This window comes from Haliotis cracherodii, unplaced genomic scaffold (assembly GCF_022045235.1).
Source record: "Haliotis cracherodii isolate W230 unplaced genomic scaffold, xgHalCrac1.p SCAF_8, whole genome shotgun sequence".
NCBI lineage: Eukaryota > Metazoa > Mollusca > Gastropoda > Lepetellida > Haliotidae > Haliotis > Haliotis cracherodii.
In genome coordinates this window covers 35,779,161-35,805,745 of record NW_027266341.1, presented here as the reverse complement: position 1 = coordinate 35,805,745, position 26,585 = coordinate 35,779,161, and the positions used below count along the sequence as shown (strand labels likewise).

Sequence of the window (26,585 nt, the reverse complement as noted above, 5' to 3'; positions counted from 1 at the left end):
GTAAATGTCTTAAGATTGAAATGAGGATACTTATTTCCTGAATTACAGTTATATGTAGATACATTTCAAATAAATAAGAACGGCACGTTTACTTTGTCCTGAACTCAAACACATAGTTTTGAAACTTTATCGCATTGCAGTGTAAGAATCCCTACACCATACGGTAAGCTCCCATGCGTTGTCTCGCCCGAGCCATAACCATCAAGTTCTTGTCTCTATCACAACGAACGTAACATTGAGTAACCAAAGCCCGTGTTGTTACTGAGAATGCATGTTTGGAACGAGGACGACATGCTGTCCTGCTTGTGTTCAAGTGGTGGCAATATCTCCTTTAGTTCAATATGTATTCCTGCCGTCTCGCCCTATAGAGTAAACGTTGTCATGTTGCTATTTCAGTTTGATAAATGGCAAGCCTCGGGATTGTATGACCTAGTTACTACACAGAAATCAGGAAATGCTTTTAAACAATTTGAGTTTTCCTCCTTAATGAATCATTCTCGCCCCTGGCACTTGTAATTAAAGTATCCATCTAGCTACTCATGCACCTGTTACGAATTACAGAGTTATGCTGTATTTTACTCGGCACCTTGTCTTTGGGTTTAGAGGTAACCCGTCTCAGTCTAACTTCAGTTGTAACGTAATTACCAGTGAAACGAACCGGTAACTAAAGTTTACTTAATATCTTCAGTAGCACAATTATGTAGATTCCAGCGTGTCTGTTTGTTTAGGAGAAACATGGTATTTTCGTTTCCACAGTTGGTTTCGAAGAGCGCGATTCGTCTCAAGTAGCAAGCTAAAGTTGACGTGAATTCTGTTAACAAAGTACCCGAGGTTGTCAGGCAGAGTATGATCTAAATGCACAGACCCAAAGTTAATGACGAAGAACACTCCAAAATATGTTTCCTGCATTTTTAAATTAACTACATGTACTTATTCCTCGTGTTTGACTTATACACATCAATCATTTCATTTTGAAGCAGTAAAAAATTCCCATAGAATAACAGAATATTTATGCGACCATAAATCATTATGAAGGAGTTTTGGGGGTATGTAGACATCGTCTAACATGTGAGAGACTCCGTCTGTTATGTGTGTAGAGGGTGCTGTGTACTTCCATCTGCTGCTCTGTTTATAAACCTAAAATGCCAAGTCTGTCGACCATGAACATACGCTGTAGAAAAGCATGGTTAAGAAAATAAACTGACAGTATCGTATTTGCTGATGTATCTCACGCTCGGATATTATTTTTCATCACTCTCGTGTATGGATGCTGAGCGGCATCCGACCTTAGTCTTCAGTCGTGTGCATCAACTCTTATCCAATCCAAGCTCATAAATTGAAAAAATGTCACTTCCAATGTAATACGCGGTTTATTTCGATTACTTAAATACATAATTTTACACCGACATGAGCATGGAAGAAATGAAGAGAATGGTAAGCATATGTACACATGAGCATACGGTGCAACAATATTAAAAGTTCATTTGCAGTAAATACTGCGATAAAATGATACACAAATCTTTGGATATGCCATTTCAACGTGAAACGTCTTCTGTTGAGTCACCAAATAATCACATGTCCCATGATAGGAATTTTGAGTATTGTTCAGTGGCGAGAATATGAATAGTTCTCGAATGGTAAATGGTATATTTGCCCGAGTTTGGGTATAAATATATCCCCTGGAAATGGGGAAATAGCGTCAGTGATATCACATGCAAGCTGGCTGTAGACACGCACTTACCACGTCACAAGAGCCCGAGGACAATACTTCCATTGTAAAAATACACCGACAAGAATTAAAAATCCTAAAACACAAGTGTTGCTTGTCAGAGCTTGTCCAAGCTTCTTGGATTTGTCAGCAGTTCTCGGAGTATTCTCCATACCTGTTTAGCAGCATTGTCCATGGCTGACGTTGACTTTCCTTTGAAGAGATCTACGTTTGGCAGAAAATAATGGGGACAGCGCCTGTTTTGAAGACAGGATATAAGCTGAAGAAGAATTCCGTTGATTCTGTCCCCCAAGCAGGTATCGTCCCATTCCACTTCTCTTGGGTGTTTCTCACACTCGTAAAGGAGCAGGGTCTTCAGGTGGTAGCTCATTATGGGCTGGCCGGGTTGGTCCAGGTGTCGGTCACGTAGAGCCTTGAGAATACTCAGACATTTCCTTCTACACCCGCCGTACAATAGTCTGTCCTCGGCATAGCGGAATGACATCACCCAGGCGTCACCCTCCGCCGCCGACTGTTTATCCTTCATGTAGATACTCTCTTTAGATAACAAGTCAAATCCTTCTGTTTTCACCTCTGCCACCAGGTTTGGGTTTGGCCATGGGGTGTGCGGCACCGGCCAGTGGGCCGCCGATCGGCACCAAATACCTCCACATCGAAACGCAGGGGTAATCTGAACTACAAATCGTTCTTTGATTCTCAACCTCACTTCCGTAGTGTCAGGGATCATTTTCACAACATCGCGGTAGGAACATTTGTCAACAGCTTGGGCCACGAGCGTCTGAAAACGCGAACGGATTTTCCGTGCTGAGAGGTACCCGGATGCTGTGATAAATTCTACCCACAAAGACATAGATCGCTTCCGTCCATCACTCAGCTTGAGCACAGCACACCCGGGGATAGTGCCATCGTCCACGAAGTTGAACACCCCCATCTGATTGAGATACAACACCACTTCGTACTCTGAAGGGGACACAACCTCCAGACCCTCATACCTGCCGTTCACTTCGGTCAGGGAGGAGATGAACCTTGGTTCCTGGACCTCTACTTCTTTGAGGACGTCCTGCACAACTTTGCAGACCTCGCGGACAGTCTTGGACACCGTCCCCTTCCGGGACTGCACCCGTTCATTGTAGTATTTGTTGAGCTGGAACAACAGCTTGGACTGAGCTGCCATCATGTCCGGGCTTGACCCTTCCAGCAGCATTGGGGCTGGTTTTTGATCGTCCGACGTCCTGACAAAGTATGTGGGGAACAGATAGGTAGATAGGTAAACTCTGTCACCCTTGGCCTCGTGGCCGATTCAAGCTTAGGGTAAGGGCACGGTTTTATCCCTGTGTCACGGCAAAGAGTAACCAGCATGAGCCGAGTCCACACACTTAATGATGGGCAGGCGCTGGATCCGTAGATGTATCTCAACTAGAATCCCATACATTTAGTCCTGTCTTCATTACAATTGTCTTCAGTGTATTTATTAACACGGGAAGTCTCTCGAGTTTATCGTAGTGCGTCATGCACAGCCGTTCACCTGTCAGTCATCTGGGAGGAGGTGGGGCTCACTGCTAAGACCGGCCCTCGTCAACCAATGGGGTTATCTGCTTAGCGATTTGATGCAGCTTAGCAAGTGCGCCGCTAGGCGTGCAAATCGAGCGTGATGGTTGAAGAGCTGATGTCCCCGCCCCTCTCCTCGATACCCCACGGGGAAATGTATGTTTAGATTTCGTCGACCCACGAGGACAAGGTAGTGAGAGATAGAAACCAAATCGTCAGCGCTAGCCTATGTGACACCGATCGCGCTGTGCATTTCCCATATTACTGACCTGGCACGGGACAGGGTCCTCGGTTGTTAGGGGGACGCGGCCCGAAAACTTCATTATAAACTGTTGGATTCGCCGACCATAAGAGGTGGTGAGAGTTTTTGTTTTGCGATAATTATACGGATGGTGGGATCGCACTGGGGGTTCCCAGTCGGCGCCAGTGTGAGAACGACTAGATACGAACACGAACCACTCTGTCAACGCGCAGCCTGCTTCGCCAAAAACTTGCAAAACAATCTTACATCTCTGTGTAAGAAAAATGGATTTGTACCGATTCTACGTACGTATCCACCAATGTCTGAAGAACGGGATTGAGGCTAACACCGGCCTGCAGAGATTCGCACACAGCATGACTATATCCGCTGTACAATTTCTGGCGGTAATTAAAACTTGTTTCAATTTAAAACCAATTCTGCGCTGTGGAGCTTTGCTGACAGTTTATTAAACGTGGGCAAGGAGATATGAATTATATGTAAAGCTCCACAAGAGACATGTGAAAGTAGGAAAGGCAAACATCTTGACTCCTCGAGTGATTGATTTAAAATTAATGATATAATGAGAACTCTTTCATCGCTGTCTGCGAGTGTGTTGCAATATTTATAAAATATGCCGCCAGTTAACAAACAACGTATTAAGCTGGCGACAGTTAGGCTCTCGCCTGTGGGTGAGGGGCAGGGTGGTCACGGTGACGCGGGGGTGGGGAATTCTGCGGTATAACATCCTGGGGGTGTAGGTGATTAGCTCCACAGCGAGGGTTGTCCTTCATTTTGTAACAATTATCTTGATGTACCTATTTAACTTCCAGTCCTAGTGCTCGAACTAATGTAACGAAAACTAAACATACAATTTCATTTGTACCTATTTGGGGTTATAACAATATATGAGACCTGCATCACATGAGACTTCACGTCAAGATGTTCAAAGTATCGGTTAAGTCACCTCTTAAAGGTGCATACAAATACATCGCATTATGAAACAACTTTCTCAAAAAACGTAGTGATAGTAGCAGAATAAAAGTTTATTTCACTCTAAGTGTCAAGTTTGAAGTTCATCTTAAATCTGCCAGTGTCATAGGGTGACTATTTGTCAACATTTATTGGAATAATGGTTCTTTGTCTGCGTGTCCGATATAGCCTATAAAACATATTTTATAATTTTATGTGTCCAACAAGGTAGGTATTTCATTACCCGTCCTCCACCTTTTCCCATATCTGTGAAATAGTAGATGACCGTGCAGGGGAGCCCAGCTCACATTTCTACCACAATATCCCCTGTCTCCGCATCCTCCACCCTTAATAGGCTATCATTAGGCAAATGAGTTTAATAGCCAGGCTAGGGCATTCTACACCCATGCAGTCATCGCCCACGTATGTATAGATGTACAGACCCAGTCCAGCGTTACCGCATCCCTTATCACAATCAGAGGAACGGAGATTAGCAAACCACTGCGAAAAGCCGAATACATTTAAGTTTGAAAACCAATTTGACCTAAGTGTAATTATTGACCTCTTGGCTTCAGATCTAGAAAGGCTGGTATCTCGCTAATGCGCGTCCAAATTCAAGCTTTGCAGTAATTTAGCTAGAGATTGCCCGGAGGTGTTTTGGAAAGCATCCCTACAGCCTACATCAGCCTTGGTTGTGACACGCCCGAGATTTACTATATTTGTCATGCGGCAAGGCGGACTACTATCCCCTTCGTTGTTGTCGCACGCAGGATACCTGGCCTAGGATTTCATAAGAACACCACCAATTGCTGCCAATTTGTTTATTTACTTATGCCTTTAGTGTATTGCACAGCATATATCCCAACTGTGCTCGGATTAATATTAGGTGTTGAATAAACTCGAGTTACTTGGTGTATATCACTTTAATTACCTGTATTGGGCTAAAAACGACACAAAAAGGGGTTTGACCGTGCATATATATTCAATTGCAACTTAAATATGTTGACAGGAGTATCAATTGTAACTCTTTGTATATTTTTATCCTGTTTGTTTTTTCTTCTCACATATTCATTGTCAATCTTGTTTATTAATCAAGTAAGTATAAATAAACAAGAAAAAGATGATCAATATATCTCCACTCGTATCTGCTATTGATATTGACAACAATCAAACACTGCGGACATATGACATGAATTCTGTCGTTTGTTAACATAGTGGTGTGAAAATATATCCCCAGTTCAAAATTACCGTTTAGAATGGTCTTGACACGAATGGTATGTTTTTTCACAATATTTGATCTTTATGTGTCACCATGTATTGTTGCATTGGTAACTATCTCTCTCCACCCGGCGTTAAAATAGATGCATACCACAAACAAAGTGTATATTCTACCCTCGGGATTCTCCACTGAAATGTCGGTGATAAAGCCTTTTTTAAGCATTAAAGAGAATTTTGAATTTGAATAATATCAAATTTCGTTCCTTTGAAAGGTTGTAAAAGCCATGCTTCTATTTTATGCCGTCACTTTAGTAGAAAAGAGATAGAGAGACTGCACTCATTGGTTACTTGTTTACAGTGGAGAATAATAGCACAGCTCCGAGGGGGCGTATTACCTAATAAAGATCTTAGATAAACAACATAAATCTTCACCATGACCAGACACAGAAATCTATTGCGGTTTGATCTGGCTAATGTGGGTAAACACTACGGTATAGGTATGCCTATGTTTAATTTAGCTACACATACAGAGCCTGCATATAGGTATGAGAGGTTAGGGTGTAGCGATTTCAGGCTAGACGTTTATGAGTGTGACAGATTTGATCGCCGAGCAAGGCAGATGGGGACTTCACGTGAGATATGTGTGAAATCAGGATTAAGGTTTTATCTCGGCAGGAATTAACAATAGATTTGAGAACATTCCTGCAGACAGTGGACTTGAGAGTGATCATCCCACTCCAGTCTCAGAAGATCGTACAGATAATCGCGGTCTCGCTTGACTTGTGTTCCATTGTGGCAATATGAGCAAGGACCCGCTATGTCTCGTTGCTATTCTATATTGTGACCACTATAGGGGATAACGCATACTTTCTGATGATATCCTTCAACTCGGGAAGTGTTGATTTCTCTATTAAAACCCGCACTGTAAAACTGAGCACGCCAGGCGGTTCATTCGGGTGTCTGGATCGGGGAAATGTGTCGCGGGTGTTGCCCTTTCACACACCTTCTGTGTTCGAATGGGTAAGCATACGACACTGTTAAGTCATGGTTCTCTGCTGTATTCCTCAAGGCTTGCATCGTGAGAACATAATTCAAATTGAGCAAGCTCTCTCGAGATGTTGGGTTGCCTGCTGAATAATGTGTTCGCTGGTCACGCCGCAATCCGAGTTCGACTCTCAACATTGGTGCCGTTGAACCATGAGGGCGTGGACCGATCTGCTCGTTCTCTCTGTCATGGGTTGGCCGGTCGTAGGCCGTTTTCGTGTAACCGTTTTTGGCCGATACAAACATGATAATACAGTTTCAGTATTATCATTTTTGTATCGGCCAAAAACAACCATCCACTCACCGACTCGGCTTGATTCAATTTGTGTCTAACTTTGTTTATGGTTGTTTTTTACGGTCGTGAGATTGGTGCAATACTGTTCGCACTTCCTTGCTCACTTCTCGATAGCCAGACGGGTGCTATTATCCAAGCCTTATAGAACGGGATACAGTAAAACACCGTTCATCCGGGCGTTATCGTTCGAAGTGTATCGTCCGGATTAACGAATATCGAGTATGCAGTAATATAATATCCCTTTAATTTTATGTAGCTCGCCTTCGCCTCCCTGGTGTAGTGGGTAGATCCTCTGCCTGAGGAGTGGGTAGGTTCTTTACCCGGCCGCGTCATACCAAAACAAGTTGAAATATGCTACTTGTTTTGCCCTGCCAGGCGCTCTGTGTCAATAGGATAAAACAAGGATTGGTCGGCTCGGAGTCAGTATACTGTGTCTGAGTGGGTTATACATGTCACCGGGACCCTTCCCGATATCTTGTCTTTGTGTCTTTATGGACTAGGAGATAGACATGTACGTTCAAGGTTGTTTAAGATGACGTAATCGTACAGTGCACTGTCCATATATAATAACCTTATCATGGGTACAGGAAAACCCATGTGTGGGTCACGCATGCTCGAGATTCCATGTAGATCTTTTTTCAACAAATTCGCGGTATCCTATTTTTTTATTCGATATTCAATGAATCTATTGTACATGTTCCCCCGTGGTAAATTCCACCCTACGATGTGACGGTGCTTTCAGAAGGAGACCTTGTTGGTGTTCAGCCTTTTTGTTAATCATTGAAAAGGTAGTTCTGCTAATGGCCCCTCCCCTGTGGTCGGGTATAGTGGGGTCATTATTAGCTAAACCAATTACACCGTGAAAAGCCATTGTGTTCTTCAGACGGATTGTCGGCGTGCTTGTCCGCCTCCAGCGTTTGGCGGCGACGGGAGACACTATTTGTCGCTTGCCATTTACAGGGAACAGAGATTTCGGGTACACGCGGGCTTCGGATCTGAACTTGATACATGGAACATGAGATATATATTCAAAATACTAAATTGAGAGTCATCATTTAGAATAAATCTACCCCGAAAACGCATACACATTTGGTTCTGAATTGTGCTCTGAAAATCGTGGGGACATTTTCTGCAACATTTACTCCTGATTTCACATTATCCATGCCGCTGAGCATGGATGATCGGAATAATTTCAAACAGAGGAGAAATTGATTTCTGTTTCAACAGAATACGACCAAACCTGATTTAAGATACACGTTGTTGCAAAACATTAACTCAAAATTAATGTCGTCGATGAAGATTTTTTTAAAAACAAGAGTTGCTGCATAATATATTGACTACCCACAAACAGACTATTAACAACACAAAGAATAGCCAAACTACCATCCATATGTGGCGTCAAGCATTACTCATCTTGGATAACACAATATCTTTACAATACTCCAAATAATTACGTCCACCATTATGGTAGTATCTGTATTGTCAGAGATGTTATTGACAAAACAATCACAGGTGGTAGTAAATACTTTAAAACAACTTTAACCGTCATATCTGGCACTTGAATGACAGTTTGCAATCACGTCTCCGTCTATACATTTCCGTCTTCGGTGTTCCCATCAAAGCTTCTCCAAGTGTGAAAATACTTTCAGGCCCCGTGATGGAAATGGTTGAGTTTAATGTGATGGTGGCGGAGTCGAATGGCAGTTGTAGAGGATCCACATTTCACTAACTCGCATCTCAACGACACACCCATTAGTGTTGAGAGGGGGAAGACCTCCACGGTTGCATCCCGCGTCCATAAACTGTCCAAACTAATTCACAACAAAATCATCCGATAATTCTCTCTGTGAGGTTCCCTATCTCCGACTGAATTCCATCTTGCTAATTTCATTTATTTCTGTCAATATCTAAACAGGTCTGCCATATTGCCGTCCATTTTCCCTGGTGATATTAATTAATGTTGGTGTGGTTGAAGCGCAATACATAACAGTGACAAGCTTCATCCTAATTTGATATAGTTCCCATTATTGTGATGGCTTCCTTTGCTTTGTCTTTGGCAGATAATGAGAATTATATTCACGGAATGAGAATCAATGATGGCCGCCGTGCACCACTCCCAGGAGACTCTCGTCCCCCTCTTGATCTGTCGCATACGCAGGTTCCGCCACTGCACGTGCCCGTGACGTCACTCGCGTGCGCGCTGACAATAAAGTGCTCTCAGAGTGGCATCCATTCCTCTCAGTATTCACTTTTAACAGAGCAATAATTCAAACACTCCTATATTTTGGTAGTTAAGCGAGCCTCACACGGTACGATCAGCGTCAGACGGCTGGAAAATGTATTGGCCGAGGGTTCATTAATAGACGTTTTGCTGCGTCGTTAAATGGTTTTACAACTTCCAAGAGTAAACACAAGTATCCTGCCCTGCAATGAAGATGTCACCTAATGGCAAACTTGTGTAATAGTTAATGAAGTTATTATAAGAAAGTTGAATGTCAAGGACTTGGCTTTAACGTAGTGCTTTCTCTGGGTCGCATTATGACGTCTTGATACAGGAGTTGAACAAAGTCATTCATAACGTTTCCATTTGTGTGCTGTTGTTTTTGAGTGGTGTTATAGAAATTCTCTGTAATGGAATATTAATTTTAATATCCACGGTGATGACGAACAGTTAGTATTTCTTTGTGATTTACGTAAAGGTGTGATAGTCGTGATCCAACCTTGATTATCCAGCGTATCATATCTCCATTCAATTACGACAAATGATGGCCTGGAGATATAACAATACGCTGGATAATGGAGGATGTGAGACTTAGTAGAGCCAGTTGCAACTTCAGCTGTTTTCATTCTTCTGTTTTTGATCAATGGATAAAAGAAACTCACAGTCGGATGGGTATGAAGTAGAAATAAAATAATTGGGATGAAACAAATATTTCGATACTCCATTAGATACACCACTTGTTCCTTGTTCATGTTAAGCGTAATATTCGAAGTGCGAAATGGTTACGTTTGGTTACCTATCAGTTCCGAAATAAAAGTCTAACTGGACATCTCTGAAACTTCCAAATCACGAAAACGACATGTTTCGCAAACAGGCCTTTGCTTCTACTACAACAGACCACGCCGGGATCTAACAGATGTTCCTCTGAGCTTACTAAGCGTACCACCACAACTTTGTTCACAACCACACTGTAACCATCTGCAGCCCGCCCTGTCCACACTCGGGGCTATGTTCCCTCACTAACGGGGTGCTCGCAGTCATTCGGACGTTGAAGGAACAGAAGTTCAGATCTTTATCTCCCCCAAATCCCGGCAAGCAGTGGGGATTTCAGAGGGCTAGTTAAGCTTGTCGCCCGTCTGTCTGAGATTATTGTTCATTTCAAATTAAAACGTCACTTTGAGTTTCCGCTGATTTTACCCACGTCATTGCCAATATCGTAAGTGAGCAACTTTCGAAATGTGTCATTTTTCTATCGGAGCAATTTTCACGAAATGGCCCCCTTTTTCTTGTCCTTCTCTACGGACGATTTGTTGAGTTATCTCCGAAAATTTCAATAATTACTCATATTCTTCACGATTTCAATTTTTTAGACCATTGCTGTCACTTTGGTGACGTTGGGGTGATGAAAAGCGGTGATTATTTTGTCAGACGTTGTTTGTGAACATCTGGGTAGGTCCCGTTAAAATTAGTCACCTAATTTAAGGCCTTGTAAAGTTTTACTCAAGATCAAAGGCAATGTCATCACTGGAATATGACCTCATGTCACTACATGCGTCATGTTACTCACCATATACATGCGCGCAACCCCCGTTGGGGCCCATGTTAGAATTGGTCCCCATCATGCTGTTGCGTGTCATTGAGGGGCGACCAATTTGGATCGGGTGATCGAACTCTGTGACTGGTTTGTCTCACCCAGACTCAATATTTTACAGGCCGACATGATATTGCTTAAATATTGCTGACTGTGGCATAAAACAACAATCATACACGTGCACGGGTACATTATCGGGTAAATGCCCTCGTGGGAGACTTATGTTTTGTTTGACGCGTGTACCTGACAGTCACGAGCAGTGCTTCTGTGGAGAACTGCCTGTGCATAAGACATGTATGTGATTCGTATAACACGTATTTGACAAAAGTATGCGTTCCGTTAACAACTGCCAAAAGACATGAGACATGTATGTGTTTTGTTTAACACGTATCTGACACAATGACGTGCATGATAGAGGGCCATATACAAAAGTATGCTTTCCATGAACGTCTGTCTCTGTGCTACATAGGTATGTGTTCCGTTCAACACACACACGCACACACACACACACACACGCACACACACACACACACACAGCAATCCCTTGTAAAGAAGTTATCGCATACCTCTGACTATATTAAGCAATGACTTAATGTCAATTTACGTCAACCTTTTTTTGACAAGGAAGACACAAATGATCCGCGTGTTCTGGCTTTCAACGAAGTATGCTCGTCATGCGAATCATTTCCACAAAGCAGTATTTGACAATAAATATGAACATGCGCGTATTTGAAATGATACAAATGAGTATTTTGTGTGCGTGCAGATTCTGCAGTAAAGCTACAACTATTGTATGTATATGTAGCTGAGAGTTAACATTCTACGAGTGGAACGGGTCGCGCGTACTGCAGCAAGGGGATTTAGAAATCAGAAAAAACAACATTGACGTTGTTTGATGACATATGACAATGTAACTACGATTGTACTTAGCTAAAGGTCAACCAGGATACAGATTGCCATCGCATGGAGGTTGCATGGTTGGCTGACTCCTATCAATCCGAAACCATATTGAACGCACTGCTTCATTAGGCTGTGGTACAATCAGGCAGAAAATAAACCGTTGATTCCCGAATTACACTGGCTATGTTTAAGACTGAAAGCAATCAGCAGAGTAAATGCACAGAGTGTGGTATGTAATGTGTATTGTTGGATGTGAACTTCATCAATGGATTGCATTCTCTGAGGATTCTAACCTAAACGCTTGAGCCAGGCCGTCTAGTTGTTGTTATTGTGTACCTGTGTATGTCTCAGGCTGAAGAATTAGGCTTGTCTGCGACTGGCTTAGGTACAATACTTCTGGGTGTAACTGTATTTACCATAGGTTCTGTTTCGGTAATGGAGCTTAGGAGACATAAATTAATTTATTGTTCGCGGGGATAGTCTGAATGGGATATTTGATATTCGGTATTTGGGAGGTAGGGGATGGGGAGGGGCAATTTCTTTTCATTTTTCAACTGCCTGAAGCATATTAAAAAAAATTCAAGAATTTTCTGGTACAATTTTGTTAAATGAAATAAAAACACTGTGGTGTTTCTGTAAGTTGTGTATAACTACATTTACATACACAATATATCCATATAGTTTGTCATGGAAACATTCTGGTAATTGTTTCAGCAACTGTGATACAAGATACAAGATTTTATTGCGCAAACATTCCAACAGTGACAATATTCTATAAACTATATGAATAGATACATCTAATTCAATATAACAACACAAAGCATTAATACAAAACATTACGTTATGACCTTGGATTAGCTATAATACGTACTTCAGATTTGAAGTTGTATACTTGATAGCAGATTATTTCTATGTTACTTGATTCATTATTTGAAAACAAAATAGACCAAATATTTCTGTGATGTTAAGGCTTTCAAAATGATTATTTTTTAAGGAAAGAGAATTAAACAGGGAGTGCCTTACATATTTGCTCCAAGACATCAGATAGTTTTCTTCATCATGTGATTGTTCACGACGTTTATGAGGACGATTTAGCTTTTTTTTAACCTGTTTGAATGTGGCAAGGTTGGTTGCAAGGGACGAGTTGTTTCTTTACTTATGAATTATCGATCAAAATTTAGAATTTAGTTTTGTTAAAGACGCAGTCTTTATTAAATGGCGATTGTGTATATATAGTCACCATGTACATGTACATATATGTATGGTTTCTAATTTATAGTACTTTTCGTTATAATTGACATGTCGTATGAGCTGTTCTATCACCGTTTAGTGTGTACAGGGCTGACAAAGCTGTTACGCACGAGCAGATGCTCTTCGACAAAGCTCTACACTAATCTATCCACTGGTCACTCAATTAAATGCGATCTAGAGCCATATATTTCTTGTGCCCACTGGGTCGTGAGCGACCATTATGTTTTCATGTACCTTACCGTCGCCCGTCTCCCACTGCCGACATCGTAAGCCCTGTCGTCTGCTTCGTTACGTCATCATTTTGTGAGCTCAAATAAGGGGGCGGAAACCCGGATTACACCTGGGACGTTACCGGACCGAGCCGGGTCCTCCGTATGTTCAGTGATCTGTGACTAATCCTTTTATTGAGTGGCACTGATGACCAATTAATCAGCTCATTGACCCGTGGGATATTTAACTTCGTGTTGGCTGCCACTGATTTATAGACCATTGTGAAAAGTAATGTCTTCATTGTGTTCGGGCTCGCTTCTCGTGGCGAATATACTGACTCGGGCCACTTAGTGGCGCAATGTCCGGTAAATATCACTGAACGAACAATTAATAAGGGTATGGCATTTGGTCTTGAGATTTCCGGTGATGGCGTGGTGATATAATCTTAGGTATGGCACTTGCTCGTGTACTATGTCAAAACTGAACTAGACGTCTATTCTGTGATTGATATGCTGGGAATATGTATCAACAATACAGGCGTTGATTGTGTGTTTTTTATGTCGAAGTGATTAATCATGGGATTTTTAATAGACTGAGTAAGCATACCGGTAAAGACATCCGCCCGTATCTCCCCTCAAAAGTTATATATTTTTTAGTGGGGATACGATTTGAAGTCTTACCGCTTATCGTCCTACCATGATACAAGCACATCAGATTGTTGTTGTTTCGGAGTTTCAAGTTTATACACACATTATTCGATATGGAAATGGCTTGAAAATCACGAAAATCAATTTTAAGTGTCATGGATCGACGGAAAATATCCCTGTCAAAAGTTGAGAAGAATATTTGGGTGTGCCTTGTTATTTTCTTGGTTAATACTTATGTTTCCGGGCTAAGACAAAGATTTGGTTGGAAGGGGTTGTCCGTTTCCTAAACAACTCTGTGGAAAGTCTGGGTTGGAATAACTCCCCGGTAACCTATCCTGGTCAAAAGAGGCGACAAAATGGATAGGGTTATACAACTATGTGACTCGTTTGATGGCGTGTCAACCTACCACGATGACGTGGATCGTTGCTCATAATATCAATCAGTGAATTGTGTGGTCTAGATTCGATTATATACAGATCGCAATCCTATATCTGGTATATTGCTGAATTCATTGTTAAACAACAAACAAACACACGTCAATCTAGATAGACCTGTTAATAGTGTTCATGGTAAAGGATTTGGTCAGTATTAAAACCAATATCATATTAATCAAGACCCGTGGAGATCCGGGGTAGGATAGGTCTTCAACAACTCATGCTTGTTGTAAGAGGCGACTAACGGGATCGGGTGGTCGGGCTCAGTGACTTTGTTGCTGCATGTCATCTTATCCCAACTGCTTAGATTGATGCTCATGATGTCAGTCATTGTATTGTCTGATCCAGACTCGATGACTTACAGACAGCGGCGTTAAAAAACAAACAAACATACTAAACAAATCTATGTTTTGGTCAATTTCTATATTATAATTCAATATTTAAATGGAAGCAAATCTGTAATGATTTGGTTTACGTTACACATTTAATTCATGAAGTCAAGCAGTGAGCATGGTTCTGTTCAATTTTCAGTTGTATGTATTCGTTTATCCGGACACTTCCATGCTGTTGTTTCTTTGCAAGTCCGTGTAACTGAATATCCAGGGTTGATGCATGTCATCGTATCCCAATTGGGTGGATCGATGCTCATGATGTCAATCACTGGATTGTCTGGTCCAGACTCGATTATTTACAGACCGCCGTATTAATATAACTGGAATATTGCTGAGTGCGGCGTTAAACAAGAAACAAGAATATCCAGATGTCTAAAACAGAGTTACCCCCCATGCCGTCGAACAATAAAGTACTAAAATGTTCACCCCGTAATCGCCCCCGTGGCTTCCAACTGCCCTTGTGTAAAAAAGACCCTCCATCTCCCTTTTCCCCATCTGACACAAACGCCTTCAAATACTTGCTATTCCTGATGATAATTAGCGCGCAGGACCACCACCCAGCAGCCATTAAATATTTATCAGTATTTTACAACCTCGCCATTGCTTCAATTACGACCAACTCTAGCCAAAGGCAGATCACAACTCTCAGAGATTTGCTCACTCCCTGTGTACGATAGGAGAGGTGTTGGGATCCTAGATATGAATATTTTATCATAATTCCCCCAGGGGTGGCATCTAATCATTGGCAAGAAGCCAGAGACACACACGATCGCGTCTAGCTGCGAGCGAAAGAGGACAGCCATCACTTAGTGTTCACTGATCGAGCTCTTGGGTATCGTAAACTGTGGGAGTCCGCGCCATCGGTGCGCCAGGATCTGATTTTAAAAGACTGTAGTTTTGTTATTGTGTAATGTCACCTTTCACGGGAATGGTTCAGATAACTTCAGTTTACTCTTATTTTGACATATTTTATTATTATTTGTTCTTAAGGAAGATATGGTTTCAATAATTTTTATAAATAGTTCCACAGATACGATTTGTTTGAGTGGTGCAGTGTTGATCTCATATGATCGTGTACCTTCTTGGGGCACGCGTAGCCCAGTCGTTAAAGGCGTCGGAATTTGCTGTGCAGAGTTGCGTCCCTTCGGCGTACCAGGACACTGATCGTGGGTTCGAATCCTTGATTCGCCCTGATTATGATTCTTGGATTGTCAGTACCATACCCTTGCTCGTGGGTATAACCAACTTTGAAAGACCTGCATCACCGTGGGCTTTTCTCCCGCGTTAATTGATCCGCTCATTCACTCACTCACTTGTCCACCGTTTTTAGAGTTGGTACCGTCGTTGAAAGCGACATAAAACAGACGCGTCATAACCACCCACTCTGCAGTTACATGAGACTTTCCACAATAATTGGTGATTTCAAAGCTTATTAAAACAAAGAGTATAGAGTTTAACGTTGGCTGCACGTGATTGACAGGGCCACTGTGGGGGGAGAGAGACAGAGGGATTCGTTACCTCTCCATATTGGATACTCCTGTACAGGGACACCGCTCATTATCCCACTGGAAACGCTACCCCTGTCCTCCATAACTCTTGGAATGGTGTTCTACTCTTTGCCCGTATGTTGGGGTTTGGTGGAGGTGAAGTCACAGTCGTGTGTTGGGGTTTAATGGGGGTGAAGTCACAGGTATTCGTTGTATGTTGGGGTTAAATGCCGGTGAAGTCAGTCATTCTCCGTATGTTTGGGTTTAAAGGAGGTGAAGTCGCAGTTAAATGGGGGTGAAGTCATTATTATTTGTATGTTGGTTTAATGGAGGTGAAGTCTCAGGTATTCGTCGTATGTTGGGGTTAAATGGAGGTGAAGTCACAGTCATTCCCTGTGTTTTGGGGTTTAATGGAGGTGAAGTCACAGTCATTCCCTGTGTGTTGGAGTTTAATGGAGGCGAAGTCACAGTCATTCCCTGTGTTTTGGGGTTTAATGGAGGTGAAGTCAAAGTCATTCCCGTATGTTGAGGTTTAATGGAGGTGAAGTCACAGTCATTCCCTGTTTGTTTGGGTTTAATGGAGGTGAAGTCACAGTCATTCCCTGTTTGTTGGGGTTTAATGGAGGTGAAGTCACAGCCATTCCCTGTGTGTTGGGGTTTAATGGAGGTGAAGTCACAGTCATTCCCTGTTTGTTGGGGTTTAATGGAGGTGAAGTCACAGCCATTCCCTGTGTGTTGGGGTTTAATGGAGGTGAAGTCACAGTCATTCCCTGTTTGTTTGGGTTTAATGGAGGTGAAGTCACAGCCATTCCCTGTGTGTTGGGGTTTAATGGAGGTGAAGTCACAGTCATTCCCTGTTTGTTGGGGTTTAATGGAGGTGAAGTCACAGTCATTCCCTGTTTGTTGGGGTTTAATGGAGGCGAAGTCACAGTCATTCCCTGTGTTTTGGGGTTTAATGGAGGTGAAGTCAAAGTCATTCCCGTATGTTGAGGTTTAATGGAGGTGAAGTCACAGTCATTCCCTGTTTGTTGGGGTTTAATGGAGGTGAAGTCACAGCCATTCCCTGTGTGTTGGGGTTTAATGGAGGTGAAGTCACAGTCATTCCCTGTTTGTTTGGGTTTAATGGAGGTGAAGTCACAGCCATTCCCTGTGTGTTGGGGTTTAATGGAGGTGAAGTCACAGTCATTCCCGTATGTTTGGGTTGAGATCCCAAGTATTTGCCTTTGTGTTTGAGGTAGGTTTGGGTGAAGTCATTGTGGCGAAGCGTGCTTAGATCCTCTAACGTTGCCCATCTGACAGAAGTCATTTACCAACCATACATTAAGTATGAACGTCCGGTTGATAATTGCCAGTCACAAAAACGCGAACCAAGATTTACTTGTGTTTTTGGCAATATATCAACAACTCCAGGATGAGAGAAATGGCATATCTCGTACTCCTTTCTTAATTTCTTTCTTCAAAATATGTTTATTTCTAAATGGTGGGGCGGTGAGGTGGCCAAGTTGTTAAAGCGTTCGGTCATCATGCCGAAGGCCTGTTTTCAATTACCCACATGGTGCATGTTTCCCCACCTTGATATTCCACAAATATCCCATTCTTGCCCAGGGAGCCAACTTCCTCGATGACGTTGATCGTTGCTCATGCTGTCACCCAATTGTTTGTTTGTCACCAAGACGGTGTATGTTCAGGCCGCTGTGATATAGCTGGAATATTGTGGACTGCGGTATAATACAACATCCACTCAATCATTAATTCATTCTACGGTTCTACTAAACTTGATGGGTAATGGGTGGCCCAGTCGTCTAAGTCGCCACAATTCGCTTCGTAAAATTGCTTCCCTCGGGCACGCCAGAAACCTATGATTGTGGGTTCGAATCCCGGTTCGCCCCGCTTATGTTTCAAGGTTTATCAGTACGATATCTGTGCTTGTGGGTTTCACCAAGAAGTTAGATGTCTGACCTCCATCACTTCGAGTTTTCCTTCCAGATTAAGCTGACACGCCGTGATATAACTGGAATAGTTCAAACCGGCGTTAAACCCAACTCACTCACTCATTCGATGATTCTATAAAACATGCACCGTACACACAAATACAGCAGGTGAACCAGCACAGACTGTCCTCAAGCAAAGATCAGAACATGAAACTAGCATTAAGAAGCATATAAGCCCGAAGCCGTTCCCACCAATGCAGTATTTTATATCTGTACATTAATTACAATTTTACAATGCCTATTTCACGCCTAAACACCCTACCCACCGTATATCACACGCAAGCTCAGCCATATGGAAATACGTTCATACCTGTCCAGCTCGCTCGACTTAGTGAAGGCCATGTTGTATGTGTGTGGATGGCACCCTCCCACTCGAGCCTCCCACCCCAGGGGTCTGACGGACAGTTGTATAGGGCCGTGGGCTCATCCACATTCTGCTGCTTTTGTAGGTGAGGAGGTAGAGTTTCTGTCTCCAAGGGGGTATTGCATTGGGCGAGCGTCAGTCGTCAGGAACCCAGCAGGAGGACACGACAAATAGGGGATCGCGTTACCGAGCCGAGCTTTTAGACCTGTCATAGACTTAATGGAGTCTTTTTGCTCGGAAAATTTGCTTATAATTCACCGTTAATCTGTTACATTTTTGCCCCGCCCGGAAGAATGCGATGGAGTTGTGTGTTTACTAACACGGAATTTTGGTAGGGACGATAAGGGAATGAATTAGTGCTGAGGGCTGGATTAGCATAGCATTCGCACGATCTGCCTAACTTGGTGATGTATTTATTACTTCCTAAACCGCCATTTTGAGTTAGTGACTGACACAAGTTCTTGAGATTGTACTTCATCTAGAAACAGAAAAAAACTCCCTGGAGATTTATTTTCTATGCTGCATTAACGTGAAGTGTGTGTGGAGTGGTGTATTTTTCTGGATTGATATTTAGCGGCCAGGGGATTTTATTATGATCATGGTTATATGACAATGTATACAAAGTATGATTAGGATAGTCTTGGTGAAATGAAGCGATTACGGTGAATTTTTAAATGGATATTTTATTATCAACAGTAATGCAGTTGGGAACCGACTATTTGATATTCATCGGTATCTGGTTTTAAAGCTGTAGCTGAAAAAAAAGTCTTGTCTCCAATCAAAATCCCAGCCCCCGCGGGCCCCAAACAGTTGTGGGATTGAAAAATGAAGTTATATATGTGAGGGTGTGATCACAATTACATTCAAAATTAAATTACATTGGACGTCGATTGTGTTGCCACCGTTTGACTGATTTGCCAGGAGTATTTTGGGAGATTAAGGGGCCGAAAAATCCCTGCGCGAGCACCCAGTGTTTCTCTCCCCATAGGGATTCTGGTGTAAAATATGTTCTCGGTGGCCTAAATGTGTCCCCCCGAAGTGATTCAGGGGCAGAATAGGACCCGAGTACCAACTGCTTATCTCCCCTTAAAGGATTCAGGGGAAGAGGAGGCCTCGAGTACCAACTGCTTATCTCCTCTCAAAGGATTCAGGGGCAGAATAGGACCCGAGTACCAACTGCTTATCTCCCCTCAAAGGATTCAGGGTAAGAGGAGGCCTCGAATACCAACTGCTTATCTCCCTTTAAAGGATTCAGGGGCAGAATAGGACCCGAGGCCCCTATGGTTGACTCCGTATAGTGATTTAGGGGCAGAAAAGGTCGTTGTTCATGCTATCAACACTTGCTTTGCTTGACCTAGAATCGATTATAACAAGGTGGCATGGCATTCCTGGCCTCACTCACTCGAAAAGTATCACAATGAGTGGACAATAATACTAATGCAGAAATTACTCAAATCCTACAGCGATAACGACCGAATACTACTAAGTGCGGCGTAAAATAGCATTCACTCACTCACCCATCTTCATAGAGCACTCAAGATATTCTCCCCGTCTAGCAATGATAAAGATCAACTGTTTGTCAACGACAAGAGGCTTTTACGATTGGGCAGGGTAAGCATTTATAGACTATTTTATCTACAACAGATTGACTTCATGACAAGTGCTAGAACTGGTACGGTGGATTCCTAAACTCGCAAGAGAAAAAAGGCAGTTCCTCGTACAAAAACGCGAATATCTTGTGACAAATGGTGCACTTGCTTTAGAAACGGAAGAATCAATTTCGGATAAATTACATATGCCACCGTTTGACTGATTTGCCAGGCAAAGGTCGAAGCTATCTCCCGATAGGACGGCAGATAAAACTGTGCACAGTATTTCATCAACACGAGAGAGCTCGGAGCTCCTACAAGTAACCGAACCGCCTCTGTCACAATGAAGCGATACTTATCTACTCTGTTGCTGCGTGAGAGAGTTGGGGAGGACGGGAAGGGGTGGAGGGGAGGAGGAGGAGGAGGGACGATACCGTTTGGTGAAGGCATAAGTTCGAGGAGGATCGGCAACGTTACTGCGCTATATGACGTTATGGTGGAACTGGCTGGAGTTTAATGCGTGCGTACTGATGGTGATGTCGATAAGATAGATGATGTGGAAAAAATTGATTTGATTTGGTTGCTGGACACTTTAGCGGTTACCTCGATCTCACATTGGAGTACCTTGTGGTCTGACCCGTCAAGATCCGGGGTAGAATAGGTCTTCAGCAACACATGCTTGCCGTAAAAGGCGACTATGCTTGTCGTAATAGGCGACTAACGGGATCGGGTGGTCAGGATCGCTGACACTTCCATGCTGTTGTTTCTTTGCAAGTCCGTGTAACTGAATATCCAGGGTTGATGCATGTCATCGGATCCCAATGCATGGATCGATGCTCATGATGTCAAATCACTGGATTGTCTTGTCCAGACTCGACTATTTACAGACCGCCGTCATATAGCTGGAATATTGCTGAGTGTGGCGTTAAACAACAAACAAACAAAACACCTAGTGGCTTGGTTGTGTTTGGTCCCGTAGGCGTGCCAGAAGCTGATGACATTGGGTTCGACTCCCAGATTCGCCGTAATAATGTTTCTGGGTTTGTCAGCACCTTACCCGTGCTCCTGCAGCACTTCAGGCTTTCTCTCACATCACACGTCATGATGTGACAGAAGCACTGTTCGAAACGGCGTTGCTCCAAACTCAACCACTCAGCAAGATTATGTCTGGAACAATTCACTGTTACAGCTGTGTCAATGACATAAAGTGAATGATGCTAGCATATTAATCAGTGCTTTATCGTAAGTGTATTGAGACAAAACTGGATACTTTCCGTATATCATTTTTTGTTTTGAAGGAGTAGCTTCTATCTTTTTCGAAAAGGGGGGTAGTTCTTCGCTGATTTATACGGCTTTGTTAGTTTAACAAAGAAACTTTAAATGGTTTAATATTCGAATCAAAATTATCCGAAAACAATAATAATACAATCTGGTCACAGTATTGTGATACATTTGCTGTAAAAAAACATCCTTAGTGGGTTTTTTTATGGTATTGTATGTTAATTTACAAATGGGCAGCGCAGTTTTAAGAAGTTAAAAAAAGGCTAAAGCGCATGCTTAATTATAGATAATTTGATAACCTTTCTCAATATCAATTTTTGATCAGATGACTGGATTATTCACAGGACGCCGTCCTATAGTGGGATTAATTTATTCCTGAGTGCGGCGTTAAACAACAAACAAACAAAGCTGTATAAGGATTTTGATGATGATGATGATGATGATGATGATGTTGAAGTAGACACAATTTATGGATGACAACTTCTCAAATATGCTATTTCGGTATAAATCATTACACCGTAGTCAAGCAAGACAGTGATGATGATGATGATGATGATGATTGATGATAGTGGGGGAAAAGGAAAGAAACAAAATATTCAGCAAATTGAAAATAATAATATTTTGATAAAAGACGAAAAAAGTGATGGTAATTTTGTCTAGGCAAGTGCATTATTGCTGTATCGGTGCAATAATGGAGGCCCAGTGCGTTCCACCACAGCCGTCATGGCGGGAAGAAATGAAGAGTCGGTAACGGCACCTGTCCTTGATTTGCGTGTTCTTGGAATCGTGAAGACTGTGGCAAGTGTGTACCGACTGGCGGCGCCCGGGGGTAGAGGTGGCAATTAAACCCCTGGGGAGAGGGATACAACTTGAGAAGGGAAAACTCCACCCCCAGAGAGAGTTAAACACTGCTGGACTGGCCTCAAATTGCCCGTAAGGACCTGTCTTTTATGATGGATTATCAACTTTTCTGATGTGTAAATTGTTTATTTATGAATTTGGATACGCGGGCTGGTTATTACGCTATACTTGAACTCTTGATGCATCTGAAGACGACGTGATGCTGCATCGTCGGAACATGCTTCAGGAAGACGGTATCAAGATGTTTTCTGATGATTATCATTAGGATACGTTTTGGTAGACAGTGGCAGAAGTTTTTATCTGTCAGATTCCCAAGATGGATGGAGACTGTTTCTTGATTGTGCGCAACAGCAGTCTGACGCTATGTGAATCTTTCAACGTAGTATGTGCATAGTTTAGACATATGGCGGGTTCATATCCTTAATTAATCATCCTCCAAAACAATCCCAACATTTTTTAAAAGTCATTATTCTGCTTCCCTTCATACTGCCATGCAGACACTCACTCATTTCAAACAAATGGCTCGTCATCTCCGCGGAGAATGCGTTAATCCAAGCAGGGCGTCTTGCGTCGTCAGGAAGAGGTACCTTTCACATGCATCAGGTTCTGGTGAGGAATTTGAAGATTTCTCTTCTCAATCCCGTAATGCAAACACAGCATTCCTCTGAGACGGTCGTTCCACCACACATGCTATGTAGCCGGAGTCGGATCACAAGGGGTGAACACCGAGACGGGGAGTCGGATCACTACCGTGTCGACTTGTACCTGCATAGACTTGCCTGGGTCTCTTAGGCAAACATTATTAGTTTAAATTAAATTTCTAGATTATATAAATAATAAGAACAAGTTGTCCGTATAATAGAGTGGGGTCCCTAGAACTGTCTGCTTATCTAGACTTTATTACTATTATGATAGAATTACTGTACACCCATGGACGTAATATTCAGTACAGCCTTGGGGCAAGGCTAGTACCTGGACTGGATGTCGTGGTGAAGCCGACACGGGAGATATTCATTCACTAGATTGTTAGGGTAAGGATTTCAGAGATGAACCTCCTGTTGGTACAGTTTAGCATCTGGATTCAATGTCTCTCCCAGTTAAGTAATTGGACATCAGAGAAAAGTTTTTGTTGTATTTTGGCTTTGATTAGGAGAAATGGTGGTTTCGGAAAACTTTATGTTCTAGTTCTAGATTGTGTTACAGCTTGTCTGTACATTCCATGCAGCGAGGTAGACACAGTCTGGAACCATTAGAACCACTCCTATGCCCGAAATATTGCCGAGCTTTTTAAATGTAAGTGAGTGAGTGAGTTTGGTTTTACGCCGCTTTTAGCAATATTCCAGCAATATCACGGCGGGGTACACCAGAAATGGGCTTCACACATTGTACCCATGTCGGGAATCGAACCCGGGTCTTCGACGTGACGAGCGAACGCTTTAACCACTAGGCTACCTGACCGCCCCTTTAAATGTCGTGGATCGTTGTTCATACAAGATTAGAGCCACTGGTTTGCTGGCCGAGATTCCATTTGCATGCCTCCGTGATATAGTTTGTTGTTTGTTTGTTTGTTGTTTAACGTCACAGTCAGCAATATTCGAGCTGTTTGACCATGTCGTAGTGTAGTAGTGAGCGTTGTAGCGGAGTTTCCATGTGACATGTCTCTTTGACCACAGATTCTTAGACTGACCAAGAGCAGAGGCAACCTAGACTTGCCAAATCGCTCTAGACTTGAGCCGGACTTTTCTAATATATTCTCTTAGGTCTAGGAGACAGACTAACAAACCCCGTTTCGAAGGTATTCCAAATTATCAGTATCAAAAGTTTTGTTTTGTTTTCGAACTTGTTATTCCCATTTCTATTGACGTATTACAGTTCCAATACATTTGAATGGTGTGGGACGTTGCATGTAATATCAATCACTGGCCTATCTGGTCTTGTCTCGATTATGTAATATTGCTGGAATGATGGTGGAGTATTGGTCGGCCTTTAGACAATAAACGAATGGTCTCTGAGGCAAATTTGAAATATACTGAGGTAAAGAAATTAGGGAACATACGAAAGTAACCTTTGTTACCTGGCTTCCTGTCTGTACCGGATGCTGTGTGGCACTGTAGTGACACACCATATGCTCATACACATGTTTCTGTGTGATGTGTTGGAGACACGTGTATACTGAACGCGCAAGAAACAGTCTTCTAGCTGCTGTTTTGCTGTGTTCCGTTATATCCTTTTGTCAGTATTTGATTCCCATGACAAGCTTAAGGCGCAAGCAATGAAGCTGATATCTTTGGGCGTTCTCATTGAACATGTTTGAAGAGATTGGAATTATTTAGGTATTTAGGTACCTTGTGAATCTTCATTCGAGATACCAGATGTTGTCGTAAGGTACGGTGATTCGGTTGTTCTTACTTACTTGGCTGATAGCGTTACATAATTCCCCGACTGAATGGGGCGATGCTCATGCTATTATCCATTGGTTTGCCTGCCTCGAGTATTTACATTATAATGCTAACTGTGGAATAAAGAAACTCACTCACTCACTCACTCATTCAAAGATCAATAGCAGCAGAAAGCAGTAATACCCATGTAGAAATTATTGAATGCCTGCCAATGTCCGAACGTTCTAAGTAACTCGTTTTTGCTAATTTTAAGGTAATCGACATAAAACAAAGACTGCGATTTAGAACTGAGTTTCCGTCCGTTCAATATGCGGATGATTAAGATGACTACTCATCTCCATCTACAACTACAACGACATGTGCATCTGCAGAGGAACCTCCACCAACGGAGGCGGAGGGGAACATTTCCTCAGACTCATTTTAGATCTCGTTACAGGAGGCTGCGCGACATCCCTCCTTACTTAGGGAAGATTTACTGGTCTGCACGTAACGGAGCGAACCGTATATGCTGTAAATCTCTTCACGCCGAATTAGCATTCATATCCCGTAGGCTTTAAAATGTTTTTAAACTCCCTCCGCCTTCCATGTGATGTGGTACCATGTTTGTATGTTCTGGTAATAAACCCATTACTGATTTGCAACCTGATTAAACCCTAAACCTGGCTTTGTGGCTGGTGCTTAAATTTAATTTGAAAGTATTTGCATGAGTGGGCTGAACCGTTAATTAAAAGATCCAGCATGTTGCTATAGTAAAACAAAAGAAAAAATACACCTTCAAACTGCAAGGTGTTCTGTTTATGGATGCTGGGCAATAGTCTTTTTTACGAAGAATTAACTTGATTTTTGTAGTTTGGTTTTTCTTCTTTTTTTGAGAGAGAATAAGAAAAAGGTTTTTTAACTCGACTCCCTGAACGCTTTCCACTTTAAAACATGGATATAACTCCGTGGTATATATTTATTTACCGAATCAAAGTATTTTTAACTTTCAAATAAGAGGCGATTAACCGGAGCGGGTGGTCAGTCTCGCTGTCTTTGGTAGATGTCATCGTATTCCAATGGTGTAGATCAATGCTCATGATAACAATCTGGATTGTCTGGTCCAGACTCGATTATTTACAAACCGCCGTCATACATCTGGGATATTGCTGAGTGCGGCGTTAAACAACAAACAAATAGCATCTATAAGAGACTGACGTCCTTTGATGTTATGTCCGCTTATCTAGACTTGCCTATTAAAAGGATAGAATTACTATACACCCATGAACTTGTCATTCAGTACAGCCTTGGAGCAAGGCTAATAATGGAGGTTTACACCGAATCATGCTGGATCACTTGGCACGGTCCTTTTAAGTTTTGGAAAGTGTGTGAACGTTATTTTAGGACAGAATAATGACATGTAGTCAAATGTAAGATTATATTATTATATGAAGGATTAAGGAACCTTCAAGTCTCTTAATTTCAGACATTGAGCTGACAGGGGGCTGCTAGAGCGAAGAACGAGATGACAGTCTAATGGGCGGTGTGTCTGTTATAAAAAATATGCACTGGGCCTGTTAGGGAGACTAAGCTGTATCCTCAAACGGGGAGGCATGTCTGGACGTTGGTTGGTTGGTTGGTTGGTTGGTTTGTTGTTTACGCCGCAGTCAGCAATATTCCAGCTATATGACGGCGGTCTGTAAATAATTGAGTCTGGACCAGACAATCCAGTGATTGACATCATCAGCATCGATCCACGCAATTGGGATCGATGACATGCATCAACCAAGTCAGCGAGCCTGACCACCCGATCCCGTTAGTCGTCTTTTACGGCAAGCATGGGTTGCTGAAGACCTATTCTACCACGGATCTTCACGGGTCGCGTGTCTGGACGTCTCTATGGTTAGTGTTGTACTGTTGACCTGTTACTACATCATCAATAAATC

General features: G+C 42.4%; 2 protein-coding genes across 2 annotated transcripts in view; one reads left to right on the top strand and one right to left on the bottom strand.

Annotated features, from left to right (window-relative positions):
- The window catches only part of LOC139450255 (neurobeachin-like), a 240,172-nt gene that overhangs the window by 163,309 nt on the left and 50,278 nt on the right, over positions 1 to 26,585 (top strand). The gene's annotated exons all lie outside the window — the stretch shown is intronic.
- LOC139449846 (protein mab-21-like 2) lies at positions 1,375 to 3,207 on the bottom strand. The gene has a single exon (XM_071231402.1). The coding sequence runs from the start codon at positions 2,931 to 2,933 to the stop codon at positions 1,827 to 1,829; it is 1,107 nt and encodes a 368-aa protein (XP_071087503.1). The 5' UTR covers positions 2,934 to 3,207; the 3' UTR covers positions 1,375 to 1,826.